The sequence below is a fragment of the Ranitomeya imitator genome, chromosome 10 (genome assembly GCF_032444005.1).
Source record: "Ranitomeya imitator isolate aRanImi1 chromosome 10, aRanImi1.pri, whole genome shotgun sequence".
Lineage (NCBI taxonomy): Eukaryota > Metazoa > Chordata > Amphibia > Anura > Dendrobatidae > Ranitomeya > Ranitomeya imitator.
This window is the reverse complement of record NC_091291.1, coordinates 94,107,046-94,127,467: the sequence shown is the minus strand read 5'-3', so window position 1 is coordinate 94,127,467 and position 20,422 is coordinate 94,107,046. Positions and strand designations below refer to the sequence as shown.

At 42.6% G+C, this 20,422-nt stretch overlaps 1 protein-coding gene across 1 annotated transcript in view; it reads left to right on the top strand.

The window, feature by feature from the left end:
• The window catches only part of TTC34 (tetratricopeptide repeat domain 34), a 200,018-nt gene extending 181,560 nt beyond the window's left edge, over positions 1-18,458 (top strand). The window contains exon 7 of the mRNA XM_069741241.1: positions 16,957-18,458. Within this exon, the coding sequence (XP_069597342.1) occupies positions 16,957-17,478 (522 nt within the window). The 3' untranslated portion in view covers positions 17,479-18,458. The remainder of the gene's footprint in view (positions 1-16,956) is intronic.
• The last annotated feature ends 1,964 nt before the right edge of the window (positions 18,459-20,422 follow it).

Genomic DNA, 20,422 nt, shown 5'->3' with positions numbered 1-20,422 from the left:
AATTCAGGTGACAGAGTCCCTTTAATTATTCTATTTTACTGAGATAATGACTTTTGAGTTGTCATTGGCCATAAGCCATGATCATCAACATTAACAGAAATAAACACATGAAATACATCACTCTGTTTGTAACGACTCTATATGATATATGAGTTTCACTTTTTGTATTGAAGAACTGAAATAAATTAACTTTTTGATGATATTCTAAATTAGTGAGAAGCACTTGTAGATAGACAGGCAAACATAAGAACAGATAAGAACAGGGAGATGAGAACAGGTTACTCCTGTGGTAGATTGTGAGAAAAACAGAGCCTTATGGAAAAAGTGTTTCTAATTATAAGGGTGCCACTGTTTTTGTGCTTATTTCTCACGTGTTTTTGTATTATTACAACCTATTGTGAAAACCCCTCTATCACATCTCCAAAAGTGGCAAAGTGAAGACGTTTTCTCACATCTGCAGATATTCCTAATGCACCCAAAATGTCTCACAGGTGTGCAGGCGTCCTGTTCTTCCCTGCAGTGTCTCATTGTGTGGGAGTTTTTCCTGTAGATCTATAGCAATATCCATTTAAGGTAGCAGTATGCACTGAAAGTAAACTACTTCTTTCCTATGTATCCTTGTTGGACTGTATTTTTGCCTTTTATTGGATAAAAATATTTCTATTCCAAGAATAAATTTTTCGGGTGTTTTAATTTCTCTGGGAATTTAGGGTATGTTCACACGTTCAGGATTTCCATCCTTTTTTTTTCCTGACTGTTTTTTAAAAAACTGCAGCTCTTGGCAGAAAACGCAGGTCCTTTTTTTGGTCCTTTTTTGGTCCGTTTTTGATGCGTTTTTTGATGCGTTTTTTGATGCGTTTTTTTGATGCAGTTTTCTAGCCAGAGTCTGTGTGTTTTCTAGGAATTTTTTTAGGGTTAAAATGGCTGAAAATACCCTAACCCTACCCCTAACCCTAACCCTACCCCTAACCCTAACCCTACCCCTAACCCTACCCCTACCCCTATTCTAACCTTAGTGAAAAAAAAAAAAAAAAAAAATTCTTTATTTTTTTTATTGTCCCTACCTATGGGGGTGACAAAGGGGGGGGGGTGTCATTTACTATTTTTTTATTTTGATCACTGAGATAGGTTATATCTCAGTGATCAAAATGCACTTTGGAACGAATCTGCCGGCCGGCAGATTCGGCGGGCGCACTGCGCATGCGCCCGCCATATCTGCCGGCCGGCAGATTCGGCGGGCGCACTGCGCATGCGCCCGCCATTTTGCAAGATGGCGGCGCCCAGGGAGAAGACGGCCGGACGGACACCGGGACGCCGGGTGAGTATAAGGGGGGGAGATTAGGGCACGGGGGGGGCATCAGAGCACTGGGGGGGGGCATCGGAGCACTGGGGGGGGGCATCGGAGCACGGGGGGGCGGGATCGGAGCACGGGGGGGGCAGCCACACTCCGCCCACGCACTTCCGCCCGCTCCCCGCACTTCCTGCTGCAGCGGTTCTGCACATCAAACCGCAGTAAAACCCGCAGATATATTTTTGATCTGCGGGTTTTACTGCGGTTTGGACCTCACAATGGAGGTCTATGGGTGCAGAACCGCTGCGGCTCCGGAAAGAGAATTGACATGCTCCTTCTTTTTTCCGGGAGCTATTCAGCGCGTCTTTTTTTTTACAATTTCCGGACCATGTGCACAGTGTGTCCTGTTTTCCATAGGGTACAGTGTACTGTACCCTGCATGGAAAACAGCCGCGGAACCGCAGCGGCAAAACCGCCGCGGTTCCGCGGTAAAAAACGCACTGTGTGAACATGGCCTTAGAGTGTGTGAGACCGAATTGAACTTGCTGTGCTAGTTGCTGATTTTTGTAAATGAATAGAAAAATATTTAGAATTGAGAGTCCTCAGTGGTTGATACCTTTTAATGGCTAACTGAAAAGATGGTAACAAATTGCAAGCTTTCGAGACTACTCAGGTCTCTTCATCAGGCACAGACTAAAGCAAATTCTGAAGAATCACATATTTATACATAAAACACAGCACAGAACTGTCATTATGGGAGAGTGATAAGTGATAAACAGTTGTGTCCATAAATATTGGAAAGTTCCTAGATTAGGAGTGAATGTTTTGTTGTCCTCTGATTGGGGTCTGGTTCTGTTGTGATGACCCCACATAGTCTGAAGTGCCAATTCCATAATTGATGTAAAAAGACATAAATCCATGCAACACATTCATTCATGCACTAAATGTGTCAAAGATCGTCATAAGTACTCCTAGATTCTCCTGTCTCTCTGAGATTTGAAGCTACCTTTTAATACAAGTAATTTCAGGTCCATGGTGCTATGATCAGGCATACAAAAATGTTTGGCCACAGGTAGATCCATTCTTTTATCTTTTATTGTATGGCGGTGAGAATTTATCCTTGTTCTCAGTTTTTGCCCTGTCTCCCCAACATACAGACCCCCAGTTGGACATTTAGTACAAATAATTAAGTACACCACATTAGATGTGATGCAGCTGAAGGTACCTGGGATCTTGTAGTCCTGATGTGAATCGGGGATCTTTATCTTTTCCGTGCTCATTATAAATGGACAGGATTTACATTTTTTCTGGTTGCAAGGAAAGGTACCTGCAGCTGTTGGAGAGGACAGTGAGCTTCTGACAATGATGCTTCTTAGATTTTGGGGCTGCCTAAAACACAGTAGTGGGGGGTCTGGAAAAATGGATTGCAAGCGGCATCTTTTTGTAGTAAAGGTTGTAATTTCCGTGCAGCTCCCCTTAGCACCTCCAGATTTGGATTGTAGGTGAGTACTAGAGGCACCCGGTTATTTTCTTCTTTAGCTTTGTAATGTAGCAGGTGATTCCTTGATATTCTGGTGGCTCTTGTGATCTGGTTTTCAATTGTTCTTGGATGGTAGCCCTGATTAAAAAAGGTCTTTCTGAGGTGATCAAGATTTTCATCCCTATCCATGGGGTTGGAACATATACGACTGTATCTGATGACTTGGCTGTAGACAATAGAGTTTATGTGTTTTTTTAATAGAAACTGTCCCATTTAAGGTATGTTGCACGGTCGATTGGCTTCTGATACAGGGATGTCTCTATTTTTCTATTATTGTTCTGCAGCTTAATGATGGTGTCCAAAAAGATAATTTAAGTACAGGAGTAGTTGAGTGTCAAGTTGATGGTAGGATGAAATTGATTAAACTGTTCATGGAACGTCTTTAGCTGTGGCTCAGACTCCGTCCAGATGATTAAAATGTCATCAATGTAGCGGTAGTACGCCAGAGGCCTGATGGGACATGAGGACAAAAAGTTGCTTTCAAACTTGGCCATGAAAAGATTTGTATATTGTGGGGCCATTTTACTTCCCATTGCTGTGCCAGTCTCCTGTAGATAGAACTTGTTGTCAAATTCAAAGTAATTGTGGGTGAGGATGAATTTTACAAGTTTCACCACAGAATCCGCATCAGTCCTTGTGTTTTCCAGGAAGACTTTGCAGGCATGTAATCCATCCTGGTGTGGGATATTAGAGAACAAAGATTCCACATCCATGGTGGCCAGGATGGTTCCTTCTGGTAGAGGACCTATTGTTTATTAATTGCTCCTAATCTAGGAACGTTCCAATATTTATGGACACAACTGTTTATCACTTATCACTCTCCCATAATGACAGTTCTGTGCTGTGTTGTGCATAAATATGTGATTCTTCAGAATTTGCTTAAGGGTACCGTCACACAGTGCAATTTTGATCGCTACGACGGCACGATTCGTGACGTTCGAGCGATATAGTTACGATATCGCAGTGTCTGACACGCTACTGCGATCAGGGACCCCGCTGAGAATCGTACGTCGTAGCAGATCGTTTGAAACTTTCTTTCGTCGTCTAGTGTCCCGCTGTGGCGGCATGATCGCATGGTGTAACATATATCGTATACGATGTGCGCATAGTAACCAACGGCTTCTACATCGCACATATGTCATGAAATTATCGCTCCAGCGTCGTAGATTGCAAAGTGTGACAGCAGTCTACGACGCTGGAGCGATATTGTTACGATGCTGGAGCGTCACGGATCGTACCGTTGTAGCGATGAAAATTGCACTGTGTGACGGTACCCTTAGTCTGTGCCTGATGAAGAGACCTGAGTAGTCTCGAAAGCTTGCAATTTGTTACCATCTTTTCAGTTAGCCATTAAAAGGTATCAACCACTGAGGACTCTCAATTCTTAATATTTTTCTGTCTACTGGCTAACACGGTACCAAGATATTTATCTTTCCTGTATGTAAATGAACAGATATTCCAAATGCTCCATAGACATCTCTATTGGTGCACAGGTCAGCCAAACACTCATGATGTGTGTCCAGTGTCCACAAATACCAGATACTTTCTGAAATAGAGACAGACCGCAGAAGGAAAACATCACTTCTTCAGTGCGGTCTAACAGTGGCATCCCGATTTATGAGTGTGGAGTCATCCACAACCCCCTGCCCTTATGGAAACATTGTGGGATGTGTGGAAATCTGTTTGCTGAACACTTTGTGGTTTTTCTTTAACCCAGCTAAGCAGATTTGGTGAGTTTTAGAAATGAAATGAGTGTAAATATGTTCTATTCTTTCCATGCAAAACAAGTTATTACAGAAGATGAGAAACACAATCAGTGACAACAACATCCCAACACCATCCTTTATTAGGATTAGAAGATCTTCATCTTCCACCTTCTATACCTATCTAAAGAAAAGGTCATTGGGACCATTAAGGTAGTTCACTCTTTTTGATATTTGGATCTTTTCGACAAATCTCAAAATATATTCATGAACTTCATAAGAACAAAGGACTTGCAGAACTGGTATCTTTTTCCTTAACAAATTGTTTTGCAGCCTCAAAATTCAAACATTGATGCTTCTGGGCTTCAATACAAAATCTGAAGAAACCCCTAATCTATCATGTGTCATTTATATTATTGATACCTTTTTATATGGTGGAGGGTCCTCTCTGCACCCTCTATAATCACTCCTTTTTAGTTTGTTCTATATATGTTCTTTAAACAGTTGGTCATGCAGAAGAAAAGCTTATGGAAAAATGGCCCTAGGATCTAAACTTTGAAGAGACCCAAGTAAACGAGATAGACAAAAGACACAAATGCATGTTTAGACTTGGTTATGTTATAACGATCTTCAACCCCTATAATTATTTGGCCACAGTCATATACTCAATTACTAGAGAGGAAATAGGGAATGTGTTGGTGCATTACTAGGCAAATTTTCCCATGAGATCCCCTAGAATGATTGAGTAGTCCTTTCAGTTGTAGTGATGGCTGCAGCATTGGTTGTTGTCACCTATTTTTCCCTATATAATACAGTATATAACTATGAAATAACAGAATAAAATGTCAAATACAGGATGACTCTTGGACACATTTTTAGTGTTTTGTTTTCGGAAGGAAATGAAAGTGAGAAAAGACAGAAAAAAAAAGAGAATAAGACTTTTCGTGTTTTGGAGCCGTGTTCTAGAACTGAACGGTTGACCTGTTCAGCTGTTTATGATTCATGATCCAAAACCTCTTGCGACCCTTGTACTTTTTTTGCACAGTCCTCTGGAGTTTCATAAAAGAGGTTATTTACAACCCCCCTCTACACTTCTGCTTCATGCAGCTGTGCTCCGTGATTTGCTTTCCTGTTTTCATTATTAAGTCATAGATGTAACGCTTGCAAAATGAGAATCTTTGTTGCTATTCTGATACTTGATTTTATTAACATATGTTTATTAGGGTGAGTATCATGTGTCTGTCGGGAGCATTTCACACATCACCTAAACAGTCCATTGCTCAAGACAGTGGTGAGATCATAGAGGCGTAAATCTGTTCACGGGTCCAAGTCAAGGGTCACATTCATCAAACTGTTAATATGATTTTGGAAAAAGAAGAAGCAAGAATTAAGATTTTTCTAAGATTGGACAACTCCTTTAACCCCTTTTCGACATCGGGCATAATAGTATGCCCACATCGGACTCCCTCCCCTGTATCATGTGCCTGGAAAGGTATGGGCTCAACGCTGGACTCCTCGCCTTTCCGAGCGCATGGCAGCTGATCTATACAGCTGACATGTGCCCGCAACAGCCGCGGGTGGAATCGCGATCCACTTGCGACTGTTAACTAGTTAAATGCTGCTGTCAATCTCTGACAGCAGTATTTAACTCATGCTTAAAAGGTAGCGCATCATAAATCCTGCCCATCGGTGACCCCATCACATGATTGCGGGTCAACAATGGGTCGGCATGATAACCAGAGGTCTGAAGCTGACCTCTATGGTTGTCTTTGCCAGATTGCTATGGCTCACAAAAAATAAGCCCTCACCCAAACCCAGATCATGAAAAATGGAGATGCTACGGGTCTCAGAAAATGATGTATTTTTTTAAACAAACTTTGACATTTCTTTGGAAAGAACCTAGACATGTTTAGTGTCTATGAACTCGTAATGACCTGGAGAATCATAATGGCAGGTCAGTTTTATCATTTAGTGAACATGATAAAAAAAGCTACTGTGGAATTGCACATTTTGTGCAATTTCACCACACCTGGAGGATTTATTTTCCCATTATCCAGGACAAGATATGTTAAAACCAATGGTGTTGTTCAAAAGTACAACTTGTCCATCAAAAAACAAGCCCTCACATGGCCATATTGACTGAAAAATAAAAAAGTTATGGCTCTGGGAAGAAGGGGAGCAAAAAACGAAAATGAAAAACCTGAAATACCCCTGGTCGCTAAGGGGTAAAGAAAGAGGGTAGCTGAGATATATGCAAAACAGGGAGATGGGTAGTTGCACTGAACTGCTCAGTCATGTCAATGGCTGCCCAGATTCCCTGTGCTTGGTTTGAAGAGTTATTTTGTGGTGACACGATTCCCTTTAAGTATAGAAAGACTTAACAGAACTATGTGAATATCGACTGATGGTTAAGAGTGTAATCACAGTCACAGACCGCTCTTTCCGACAATTCTGTGGTTTCCTGTGATGTCAGGTCAACAGATTTCTGGACTTCTCTGATGTCTGGTTGTGACTGCCGATGTCATGCTGATTGACAGCTCCCCACTGCCTAACTGTGGGAAGTTGGCTGTCAATCAGCATGATGTCTGCAGTCACGCTAAATCGACAGTGCAGAGTGGAAGAGGAAGAGCTGCTCTATTGATGTGAAGAGGTAGCGGTCTCTAATCACTCTGATCCAGTACCAGGCAGAACAGGAAGGAAATTAGCAACTATTTGCCCGTTACTTCTCAGCCCCCATGAAAAAAAATAGTTCCACATAAACCCTTTAATTTTTTTAAATCACCTGAATTCAGTTAGTACCTCATCCAATGTCTTTATATAGCTTATTTGAGTGTTTCATGCTGTGTAGTGCTCTTGCCTCTACAAACAAGAGGGTTATTGTACAGATACAATGCAGCCCTGTTGTACTGCTGTATTGTAGCTTACTTTTCTTTAAATACTACTATTTCTTATTATTTCTTATAAAATTTTGTATTTAATCCCAAACGATAGGCAGTATTTATAAAATATGCAATAGATTTTACAAATGGAACGAACAACACAGCATATACAGATACATAAAATAAAATGGATAAAACCAAAGAAACTTACCACACGGATCATAGTTATGATTCGGCCTAGTGAAGGAGTGCACTTCATTTGAAGAACGTCCAGTGGACGGAAATAATGCATACATCGAAGTGTGTCTTTCTTCAAGAGCATAGATCATAATGCGCCTTGATATTTTATCAGCACCTGAGTTGCACCCACACAGCCCCCTTGATGACCTCATGAGGCCCGGGTTCTGAGATGTCCTCAACCCCTCTGAATTTTATGTACTGTAATTCCCAACTTAAGTGATAATGATAACGTCACTCCTGATGATCGCAGAAATTCAAAATTGTCACCATATTTTTTATCGGGATTTGACCTTGCCCAGAGATCAAACATGACATGGCTGTTGTCTGTTATCTGGCCACTGTGGATTTGGGGCTTATAATCAGGTGTTATGGTTATGAAAAAACATGCATCTTCTTCCCTGATTAGCCCTGAAGCTGAAAATTTATGTCCCTATTGGATCTATACGGACTCCCATATTTCTAAAGTTCTTTTGGAGACATACATCTAGGTCAATATATGGTATTTACCTCTCAGGAAACAGCAGTGCCACCTGAATTCAAGATGCATTTCCTGTGGATAATGCCCCTTCCATTTTGCTATCTATGTGTAAACTCAAGTACCTTTGTTCCAACTCTCTGAAAAGACCTTTTCCTGTCTTAAGTATTTGTTCAATCTATAACTATTTGTCCATGCACAATAAACATCCTCATTCAGTCACCTGTGCACTACTAGGGTCTTTCACTTCAAAAAGGGTCTGCCTGCATTTTAATTAAGATTGTCACTTCAAACTATACCCAACTTCCTACTCCTTTATGTTAATTGTGCTAGTCTGAGCCTAGGGAGGGCAGCACGATGGCCCAGTGGATAGCACTGCAGCCTTGCAGCGCTGGAGTCCTAGGTTTAAATCCCACCAAGGACAACTCTGCAAGGAGTTTGTATGTTCTCCCCGTGTTTGCGTGGGTTTCCTCCGGGTACTCCGGTTTCCTCCCACATCCAAAATCAGCTTTTGAATGGATACGTAAATGAGACTGAAGATCTGAAACCTCTGTCACTCCAATTCTGTTCAACGGCCCAGCATCACATCCTCCTCCTTTACCGTGTGACTTCAAGCAAAGAAACTATTAATCAAGCAAAAGGAGGTAGAGTGAGGGGGGTCTATTGCAGGAGTGACCGGGGCTTGGGAAGAGCTTCAGAGAGCACTTTAGCCTCATTTACATATCCATTCAAACACTGATTTCTTAGTTATGGCAGATCAGACTGGCCATGTAAAGGTATTACTGGATTTGTCTTTAAAACAGTGACATGCACAAATAAATAGTTTGGGAGGCTGAAATCCTGCTGACAGATTCTCTTGAAAGCGTTTTTCACAGGCCTGTCCAGTTTATACTCGCCATAAAATGCAAAACATAATTACATAGAACGTAAGATGGAAACCATTCTGCACAGCCTCGTTATTTCTGCTTGTTAATTTGCACTTTCTGGCCCGCGAGTGCTTGATCTGTCATTGAATACAAGTCACAATTCAGTCGCATGATCCTGTTAATATTAAGTATGCAAAGCGCTGAACTGCTCTGCTTGTTAACTTGACCCCACTTAATGGCTGACAGCTGGAGAGCATGTTCGCATCAGAAAATATGTTTCTAGGAAATCCATTAAAAGACAAGTGAGACGTATTAAAAACACTTATAGGTCATAAGCTGCTTTTCTTAAGTGCGAGTATCTATGGAGGCGCACACTCTCACAGACAAGGTATAGAGTCAAACACAAGTATGAAAATAGTATTTTATTGGCACTGTATTCACTCATGGAAGCAGAGAACTAGCAGCCCCCAAGTACCTCGTACCATTTATGATACTGATGTCCACTTATCTTATGGAGGTACCTATGGGCCCCCTCAGGCCCAAATGCCTAGGTGTGACTGGTACCTCCTCCATCCATATAGCTACTCCTCTGATGTAAAATGCTTTGAAAAGTCCGAAAACTTTTGCACTAAAATGTTGTGACTTTTCAAAGCATTTTACACCAGTTTAGAGCAGAGCTTGGCAAATTCAGCAAAAGTGTTGCTGTTTGATATGCCACATATACTAATCCATTCATTGACTGGAGAACTGGAAAAATCATTAAAGAAGCCCTCTGATCAAAGTTTTTATCCTATTAATATATTGCAATAATCATATTATATAGCACTGTGTACTAACAATTGCTCATTTTGTCTTTCTACCCAGTTAATTCTTCTCTTTTCCATTAGGTCTATGACATCAAGTGATTAAAGGGCCACTGTCACCCCCACCAGCTGTTATAAACTAAAAGAGCCACCTTGTGCAGCAGTAATGCTGCATTCTAACAAGGTGGCTCTTTTAGTTTTTGGTGCATGTATTCCCAAAATAAAGCGTTTTATAACTTCTCCAAAATACCTGTCTCTCGCCAGGGAGGCAGGTCCTCACCCCCCTGCTTGAACCGCCACATTGCCGTCACTCAAATCTTCAGGGGCTCCGTGCGCCGCCCCCTCCGCTCTGTTTTCGCATGAAATCCGGCGCCTGCGCTGTGTAGTACTGTCTCGTGCATGCGCAGTAAGCTCTGGCCATCTGACGTCCCAGCAAGGCTTGCAGACTGCGCCTGTGCGGCCAACCACCTGGGTAATCCCAGCTTCGCAGTGTGTTAAGCATTATGCACAGTGCGGGGCTGGGATTCCTGGGCATGCGCACTGCGTGTGTCAGCCACTCACCCAGGTCCCCCGCTGACACACGCAGTGCGCATGCCCAGGAATCCCAGCCCCGCACTCTGCATAATGCATAACACACTGCGGGGCAGGGATTACCAAGGTGGGTGGCCGCACTGGCCACACAGGCGCAGTCTGCAAGCCTGGCTGGGATGTCAGATGGCCAGAGCTGACTGCGCCTGCACGAGACAGTACTACACAGCGCAGGTGCCGGATTTCATGTGAAAACAGCACGGAGGGGGTGGTGCCCGGAGCCCCTGAAGATTTGAGTGACGGCAATGTGGCGGTTCAAGCAGGGGGGTGAGGACCTGCCTCCCTGGCGAAAGACAGGTATTTTGGAGAAGTAATAAAACGCTTTATTTTGGGAATACATGCACCAAAAACTAAAAGCGCCACCTTGTTAGAATGCAGCATTACTGCTGCACAAGGTGGTTCTTTTAGTTTATAACGGCTGGAGGGGGTAACATAGTAACATAGTTAGTAAGGCCGAAAAAAGACATTTGTCCATCCAGTTCAGCCTATATTCCATCATAATAAATACCCAGATCTACGTCCTTCTACAGAACCTAATAATTGTATGATACAATATTGTTCTGCTCCAGGAAGACATCCAGGCCTCTCTTGAACCCCTCGACTGAGTTCGCCATCACCACCTCCTCAGGCAAGCAATTCCAGATTCTCACTGCCCTAACAGTAAAGAATCCTCTTCTATGTTGGTGGAAAAACCTTCTCTCCTCCAGACGCAAAGAATGCCCCCTTGTGCCCGTCACCTTCCTTGGTATAAACAGATCCTCAGCGAGATATTTGTATTGTCCCCTTATATACTTATACATGGTTATTAGATCGCCCCTCAGTCGTCTTTTTTCTAGACTAAATAATCCTAATTTCGCTAATCTATCTGGGTATTGTAGTTCTCCCATCCCCTTTATTAATTTTGTTGCCCTCCTTTGTACTCTCTCTAGTTCCATTATATCCTTCCTGAGCACCGGTGCCCAAAACTGGACACAGTACTCCATGTGCGGTCTAACTAGGGATTTGTACAGAGGCAGTATAATGCTCTCATCATGTGTATCCAGACCTCTTTTAATGCACCCCATGATCCTGTTTGCCTTGGCAGCTGCTGCCTGGCACTGGCTGCTCCAGGTAAGTTTATCATTAACTAGGATCCCCAAGTCCTTCTCCCTGTCAGATTTACCCAGTGGTTTCCCGTTCAGTGTGTAATGGTGATATTGGCCCTTTAGAAACAGGCTAGTTGAATCCTTCTAAGCTCTATGTAGAAACAGGAAGGCTACTTCCTTGCATGAGTCATCATTTAAAAACTGCAATTCTACCTCACTGTAAAGTCCTTGGCAGCCCAGCTCTACCACCTCTTAAACTTCTTACCCAGTTTCTCTGGTCCTCCCCCTGCCAGAAACTTTGAAATGATGGTAGAATTGTAGTTCTAATGATGACTTATGAAGGGAAAAGAGACTTTCTGTTTCTACAAAGAGGTTAGAAGGATTCAGTTAGTCTGTTTTAATCACATAATGTCATAGACCTAATGGAAAAGAGAAGCATTAACTGGGCAAGAGGGAAAATGAGCAATTGTAAGTACACAGTGCCATATATGATGACTACAATATATAAAAGGGATAAACGTTTTGATGGGGGGTGTTTCTTTAAAAAAAATTGGTGCATCATACTCTTGCAAGCCCTTCACGAGGACAGGCATGCCCAGCTACAGTCTCAATGAATCGGCCCCTGAATGCTTTCATATAGAATCAGAGACAGAGGGAAGAACGATATGTACCTATAGAATTCTATAGGCGCTGTATAGTGTGTCAGTATCACACAGATCTGACATGTGCATGAGCCCTACAAGGAGTAGTGCTATTATTACATTCATATAAAAAAACAAGTTTACTTTCTCAATTATTGACTTTACAGCCATGAATCAATAACCTTCTTTTCTACATTTATACTTCTTTTTAAACAAAATGCCTGCCATCTTCATCATCTCAAGCCTTTGTTTCACAATGTGCTTTAATGGAATTTTTTATTAAATTAACTTTGCAAAATACAGAATGGACTTTTAATGTGCTTGAGTGCGTAAACAAAAAATAATCTTATCTAGATGGGAAATGGCTTCTGCACATGCACCTGTGCAATCATGGACTGTGTGACAAGCACTTATTATTCGTAGGGCTTTTAGAAGCTAAATTGATGCTCGACAGGTATACAGCAGCTGGCGTTCTTCTTTTCTGTATTTCTTTTTTAGGTTTGGGAAAATAAAAAAAGAACAGATAAGTGATGGTAGAACCTGAAGTGAATTTTTAGGTCTATCTTAATACAATTTAAAGGGAACCTGTCACCCTCAAAATCGATGGTGAGGTAAGCTCACCATCATCAGAGGCTTATCTACAGCATTCTGTAATGCTGTAGATAAGCCCCCAATGTAACCTGAAAGAGGAGAAAAAGACGTTAGATTATACTCTCCCAGGGGCGGTCCCGCTGCGGTCTGGTCAAATGGGTGTCTCAGGTCCGGAACAGCACCTCCCATCTTCATTCCATGACGTCCTCTTCTGATCTTCACGCCGTGGCTCTGCCGCAGGCGTACTTTGTCTGCCCTGTTGAGGGCAGAGCATAGTACTGCAGTGCGCAGGTGCCGGAAAGGTCAAAGAGGCTCGGCGCCTGCGCACTGCAGTACTTTGCTCTGTCCTCAACAGGGCAGACAAAGTACGCCTGCGCCGGAGCTGCGGCGTGAAGACCAGAAGAGGACGTCATGAAATGAAGATGGGAGGCGCTGTTCCGGACCTGAGACACCCATCGGAGCAGGACCGCCCCTGGGTGAGTATAATCTAACCTCTTTTTCTCCTCTTTCAGGATACATCGGCGGCTTATCTACAGCATTACGGAATGCTGTAGATAAGCCCCTGATGACGGTGACCTTACCTCACCATCGATTTTGGGGTGACAGGTTCCCTTTAAACATTGGGGTAAAAAAAAAAAGCTGCAGTGTCACAAGTTGACCGCTAGAGGTGCTGTAGAGAAAAGGCCAAACAAATGAATTATTTTGTTTTTCCTTCCATGTCTTGTGTTTTGTTTAATATTTTAATACTCTCTTGCTGATGTTCCATTTATCTTCTCCATCAGGCGAAACTCTTTCCCCTAAGCCGAATAAATAAGACCCCACAGACCTGACATATTAAGGAGTCACCTTTTTTAACTGTATTGAATATTATTTACTCTGATTAGTGTGTTACTCCACTTAATAAACAGTCACCTTCCTGTATTAAAGGTTTTAGTAATAGGAGTCTATGAGCAATATATAGGGTGAAGAGCCGGACTGGGACTAAAATTCAGCCCTGGCATTTGAAGGTACACACCCACTTGTCACATGGTGACTGTATAGTATCTTTGTACACTTGTAGGTTACAAGAAGTGAGGGGAGTGTAACACGACTATATAACATATAATCCCAGCTGTATCCAGCATTACAGCTCAGTCCTATTTTTGGCTTTTAGTTGCAATACCAAGAAAAGCTGCTACTTTACCTACATAACTGGATCTCATAGATAATGAAGGGATGAGACGACCAAAGGCTATGGAACCTCATTCTGATGCTCCATAAACTTTGCCTACAGCCACTTTTGGTTCCGCTGCGCAGCACGAGACCCGGTGACTCTGAAGAGCGGTGACATCAGTAACATCACCGCTCTTCAGATATTCCGGGTCTTGCGCTGAGCTCTGTGACTGTGAAGAGCAGTATAGTTACTACCGTCACCGCTCTTCAGAGTCGCTGGGTCTCGCCAGGTCTGGTCTAGTAGTGGAGGTGTCTGATAGACTCCTTTCCATTACTTACACCAGGGATTGATAGCAGCTGACATTACGCAGCTGACATCAACCCTAAAAATCATTACAGATACCAGAATTAAATGCTCTGGCGGCTGGGAAAGCAGTAGAGTTAGCGCTATTCCCAGGCACCGGTTGCTAACTACAGCTGTCATCTTTCTTGCCTCATCTCCCTGCGAAGCATTTCTGCTGTATTTACATGCGCTGATCTCAGGCCGCTAAACGAGTGTGATCGACAATACTGAAGTCGTTCGCTTGTTTCCCGGCCTCTTTATACCAACTGAGAAAGAATGAAGGGAGCAGAACCATCACAATTAGATCAATCTGTCCCCATACAGTATCATGTTATCAGCAGCACATCTACAGTTTAGACCGGTGATGTGCTGCTGAGAACAAGGATTTCTGTTCCCGCATAAACAATCCAATCACTCGATGAATAGGTAGCATTTTGCTTGTCAGTATAATACACCCCATAGTCCTCCATATATTATAATGTGCACCTCAGTCCTCCATATAGTATAATACACTCCCCATAGTCCTCCATATAGTATAATACAGCACCCCATAGAATGTAATACAGCCCTCCATAGAATATAATACAACCCACCTCCCCATAGAATATAATACAGCCCTCATAGAATATAATGTAGCCCCAGAGAATGTAATACAGCCCCCCATAGATTTTAATACAGCCCCCTATAGAATGTAATACAGCCCTCTCACATAGAATGTAATACAGCCCTCCCCCATAGAATGTAATGCAAACCCCCATAGAATGTAATGCAGCCAGGCCCCATAGAATGTAATGCAGCCAGTCCGGCCCTGATAGGGTGGCACATAGACTGGCCTATATTTGAGAATGGCAAAAATGTTGTATGTTGCTAGAAATTTATGGTAAAAAGATCCAACTTTTTTGGGGAAAAATGTTTGGTTGCCCCCTTATCTGCTTTTTAAGTTTCTCTGCTAGCATATTTCTTTAAATGCTCTGTGTATTTTAACCCCGCTTGTAGGGGCTGTCTCATAAAAGACATTTATGACATATCTCATCTGCTAAAAAAGATGACATCACTATTATAAATACTATTAAGGACTAGGACCTTCAATTTAGGGTCTTTTCACACTGCATTCAGGCACACCCATTCAGTGGCTCTCTCGAGGCATACATCCGAAATCCCAGCAAAACTGGATTTGGATGCGGCCATATACTATAATGGTTCCAACAGAAAGTATGTGCGCTCTGTCATGCATCATTTTCAGGTGTGCATGCCTACTGCAGAAGGACACCCAGAAGAAGTCAACTATGTCTTGAGTGTCCGCCTCCAGTAGGCTATCATGCACTAAGTGCAACACAAAGGGATAAGGGGGAGGGGGGCCCAACACTAGGGAAACAAGGAGTGGAGACCCCCTAGGCAGATCTAACTTCACCCTGTCTTCCCTAAGAGACCCTAATAGGTTCCGCCCCTATCGCCAAGCAGGATACCTAGTCCCCTGTCAGACCCTAGCGGTAAGCCCTGCTTAGGGAAGGAAGGGGTGAACGCTGGTCGAACCCCACTAACACTTACACAGCTAGGATACACAAAACAAGGTGAACACTTAGTTTGAGTAGCCTCAGAGAGAAACACGGTCATCCTTTAAACTCCAAAGAGGACGCTAACCGACTGCTGCAGCTCCAAGCCTCAATAGGGAAGAGCAAATGGAAAATAACACTGTACTGTAAACACCCAGATCCAGGTGGCACCATTAAGGCCAGGTGAGCTGGCCATTAGTCTGCAGGGCCAACTGCTGAGACCTTCTTCAGCCACATGCAGTGCGACTGTCTGCAGCTTCTGACACACCTGTGGCAGTGGCATACACGCCTGAAAATGATGCACGACAGGGTGCATGCTCAATCTGTCGGCACCATTAGAGTACATGGCCCCATAGGCACATCGCCCGAAACCCATTTTGCATGGCGTTCGGACATAAGCCCCGACAGAGCCACTGAATGAAGTGTGAAAGCATCCTTTTGTCTCTGGTTGCCACTTCTCGCACTTTTCCTTGCACCTAGTATAGGGCTTTACACAGCAGGGGGTGATAATGTGGTAAGGAGAAATTTTCTTCAAGGGTAGGAAGAATATGCACGACATATTACTAAACATACACAAAGTATTGACATTGCTGAACATTTTAGGCAATATTGTTACCATCTACTCAGGACTCTTATTTTCATTTTGAAGCACATTGTAAATGATCACAATTCAAATGAATGAGCCCCATGTAATACATTTAATAATATCAGCTCAATACGGATTCCAACTTTAGATCTGCACCCATCTCCCATTCCGGCTGGTGTCCAATCACCGGAGATCGAAAAGAAGTTGGCGCAAGCAGGCTTGGATTTTCCCACAGGAGAATAGGTGAATCTCCCGGTAGGCAGGAGTGTAATATTTGTATACAGCTGAATATTGGGTTCCCAGACTCAGTGTTACTGGTGGGCACTTGGCACCGCAGTCCAACGATAGGTGCACGGGACAGCGCTCTCCATTCATTATGATGGGAGTTCCGAACAGACAAAAGTATTTGCTGAGCTTTCCCATTGGCTGAAAATGCATATCTGCTGGGCTACACTGCCTTCACTGTGTCTTAAATAACATATCTGCCCAGTTAACTTCCTATCAAAGCCTAGTGGTATCCCAGCCATGCAACAGTCCAAAATGGCAAAATTTTCAGATTAAGTTTAAAAAATGTCGATCTCAAGAAATTGACTTTTTTATTTCAATTTTTTGCTTTCTAGGTGGCAGGACAAGAAGGAACCTTGCTTGCCCAGGAAAAGGATCATGACAAGGCTCTAAATTATTTAACCCTAGCTATCCTAGCCAGCAATAATAACCCCAAATACCTCCGCCGGCGTGCTTCCTGCCTTCTTCATTTAGGAGACTACCACAATGCAGTCACAGACATGGACAAGGCCATCCAGAGGCACGGAGCTAATGACCTGAGGACACAAGTGGAGGACTTCTGCTGTAAGGGACACCTACTGTTACTGCAGGGGGAGGATGAAGATACCTGTAGGCAGTACATGAAGGCTCTGAGCCTGGACAGTTCATTCGCATTGTCGGCCATTAGCATTTCCCCAGGGAAGCCTCGGCTTGCAGAAATATTTTGTCGCGTATCACATAAATATCATGAGCAGAAGATTTTGGAGGAGTCGTGGAAAGTGACTGAATGTGGATTGTTAATAGATGAAACCAATCAGGAGATGAGGAAACTCAAAGCCAAAATTAAAAGAGACGCGTCAGGATGTATTGTTCATTAGTGAAAAAGTATAACAATTACAACTCAAGATGAATAGAGAAATTATCTAATGAATATTGTCTATAGGGGCAGTAGTGTGCAATGGTGTAACAAATATGTTCAACGTGGTTGGTAAGGGCAATATAACCTATAATTTGGTTTGATAACCAACTTACTCCTCCAAAAAACATGAGTGGTCACCAGCTATAGAAATGTAGAGGTAGCGGTTATACCCAGGTCCTGGTAGTAAGGGGAACTCAAAGGCTCCTCTAATAACAAAAGATGACCTCACCATTGTAAATGCAAACAAGGCCCCATGGCTTTAAGGCCTGCCTCTTGTTGTAATTTCTGAAACTTCTCAGCAGGGGGCAATGATGAGCAAAGGAGAAATATTCCATGGTGGGTAGAATATGCAAAACATGTAACTATGCATATGGTAAGTCAATAAATATCTCAATGATTCATTTTGGAGCAAGTCATAAATGGTCACAATTCAAATAAATGAGTCCCATATAATACATTTGATCATATCAGATTATTACCAGGGTGGCTTCCAATTGAGACAACCCTAATAAAGCAGATCTGGCAGCAAAATATATAATATTAACTTCATGCTTAACTAAAAAGACATATTTCACCTCATGAGACTGGTAAACTTACTTTTAAAATCCATATTGGGAATGGCTGTAAATCATAATATTGAAAAGCCTTGCAGTAGAGTAAGAGAGCTCAAGTGTATTCAGTCTTGACTCAGCCTGACTGACAGCTGCAGCTTTTACTGGGCAGAGTGAGATTTCAGCAGGGAGGAGGGACAGTGAGAAGCTGTCAGTCGTTGACTTTTTAACTTTTTTAAAGGATTATATGGCCATTCTGAAATATATTTTCAAAGCAAGTACAGAAGCCTAATGGAGTCCAAGAGATGTGTTATATATTGTTGTAATTTCTGGCAACAGCTGCTTTAACTTTCTCAGATGTTCACTGTTCCTAATAAAACGTTCAAGTAAAAGACACAAAGTTTGTTGAGACTCCTACTAACAGCTGAGCTAAGATGACTTAATGCCGGACAGTTAGGGTTCATTGGGGTTAATCTGTATATGGCTTCCCACCATGGTTTCCTGACATGTCACTGACAGAAGATTATTTTTTAAATGCCTGGTCCATAAATCTGAGGCCCTATTTCCCATTTTAAACAATGAGAGACAGTTTTTAAGCTGTTTTCACATGGAAATCCAAGTGAGAAGAATTAATTGTAAATATACACTTACGTTTCCTAAATCAAGTACCGTATATCTACAGTTGAAACCAGAAGTTTCCATACACTATATAAAAAGACACATCTGCATGTTTTTCTCAACATCTGACATGAAATCAGAATAAACTTTTCCCATTTTAGGTCAATTAGGATTACCATAATTATTAATATTTGCCAAATGCCAGAATATGGAGAGAGAAAGAATGTTTTAAGGCATTTTCATTACTTACTGCAAAATCAAAAGTTTACATACACTATGATTACTATGTCTTTAAAGGGAACCTGTCACCCCGTTTTTTCAGTAGGAGATAAAAATACCGTTAAATAGGGCCTGAGCTGTGCTTTACAATAGGGTATTTTTTGTCCCCTGATTCCCTACCTATGCTGCCGAAATACCTTACAAAAGTGGCCGAACTCGGCTTCAGGAAAATGGCCGCCGCGATGTCCATCTGCGCACGCGCGGCATCCCGCGGCCATTTTCCTGAAGCCCCGGGAAGCAGGAGACTCCATCTGCGCACGCGCGGCCTCAGGAAGATGGCCGCGCCCACCGAGAAACCGCTGAATAGCGGTGAGCGCGCTCTTTTTCTACAGCTGCGCAGTGCATTCGGCACTTGCGCATGCGAGAAGCACTACGCCACCAACGGGAACATAAGCAAGATGTGGGGGAGAAACAGCGCTGTGTCCATGCCCATCTGACCTGACCAACCTGATTGACAGGCGAAAAAGGTCACTTTTGTAAGGTATTTCGGCAGCATAGGTAGGGAATCAGGGGACAAAAAATACCCTATTGTAAAGCACAGCTCAGGCCCTATTTAACAGTATTTTTATCTCCTACTGAAAAAACGGGGTGACAGGTTTCCTTTAAACATTTGTGGACCGCCCATATGATGATGTCATGTGTTTGGAAGCTTCTGATAGTTTTTTTTTTTGTAACATCTGAGTTAATTGGAGGCATACCTGTGGATGTATTTTAATGCACACCTGAAACACTCTGCTTCTTTGTGTAACATCATGGGAAAGTCTCAAGAAATCAGCCAAGGTATCAGGAAGAGAAGCATCATGTTGTGGGGTTGTTTTGCTGCAGGAGGGACTGGTGCACTTCACAAAATAGATGACATCATGAGAAAAGAAGATTATGCGGCAATACTGAAGCAACATCTCAGGACATCAGGCTGGAATTTAAAGCTTGGGCAGAAATGAGTCTTCCAAATAGACAATGACCCCAAGCATACTACCAAAAGAGTAACAAAGTGGCTTAAGGATAATAAAATCAATAATTTGGAGCGGCCATCACAAAGCCCTGATCTCAATCCTATTGAAAATTTATGGGCAAAGCTGAAAAGGCCGGTGCGAGCAAGGTGACCTACAAACCTGAATCAGTTACACCAGTTTTGTCAGGAGGAATGGGCCCAAATTCTGAACAACTATTCTGAGAAGCTTGTGGAAGGATATTCCAAACGTCTGACCCAAGTCATTCAGTTTATGGTCAGTGGTACCAAATGCTAATGAAATGTATGAAAACATTGCAGTAAGTAATAAAAATTCCTTAAACCATTTTCTCTCTCTCTTTCATTATTCTGGCATTTGGCGAATATTAACCCCTTAAGCCCCAAGGGTGGTTTGCACGTTAATGAATGGGCCAATTTTTACAATTCTGACCACTGTCAGACTAAAAGATGCTTTTTATTGCAAAAAATAGTTTTTCATCTCCACA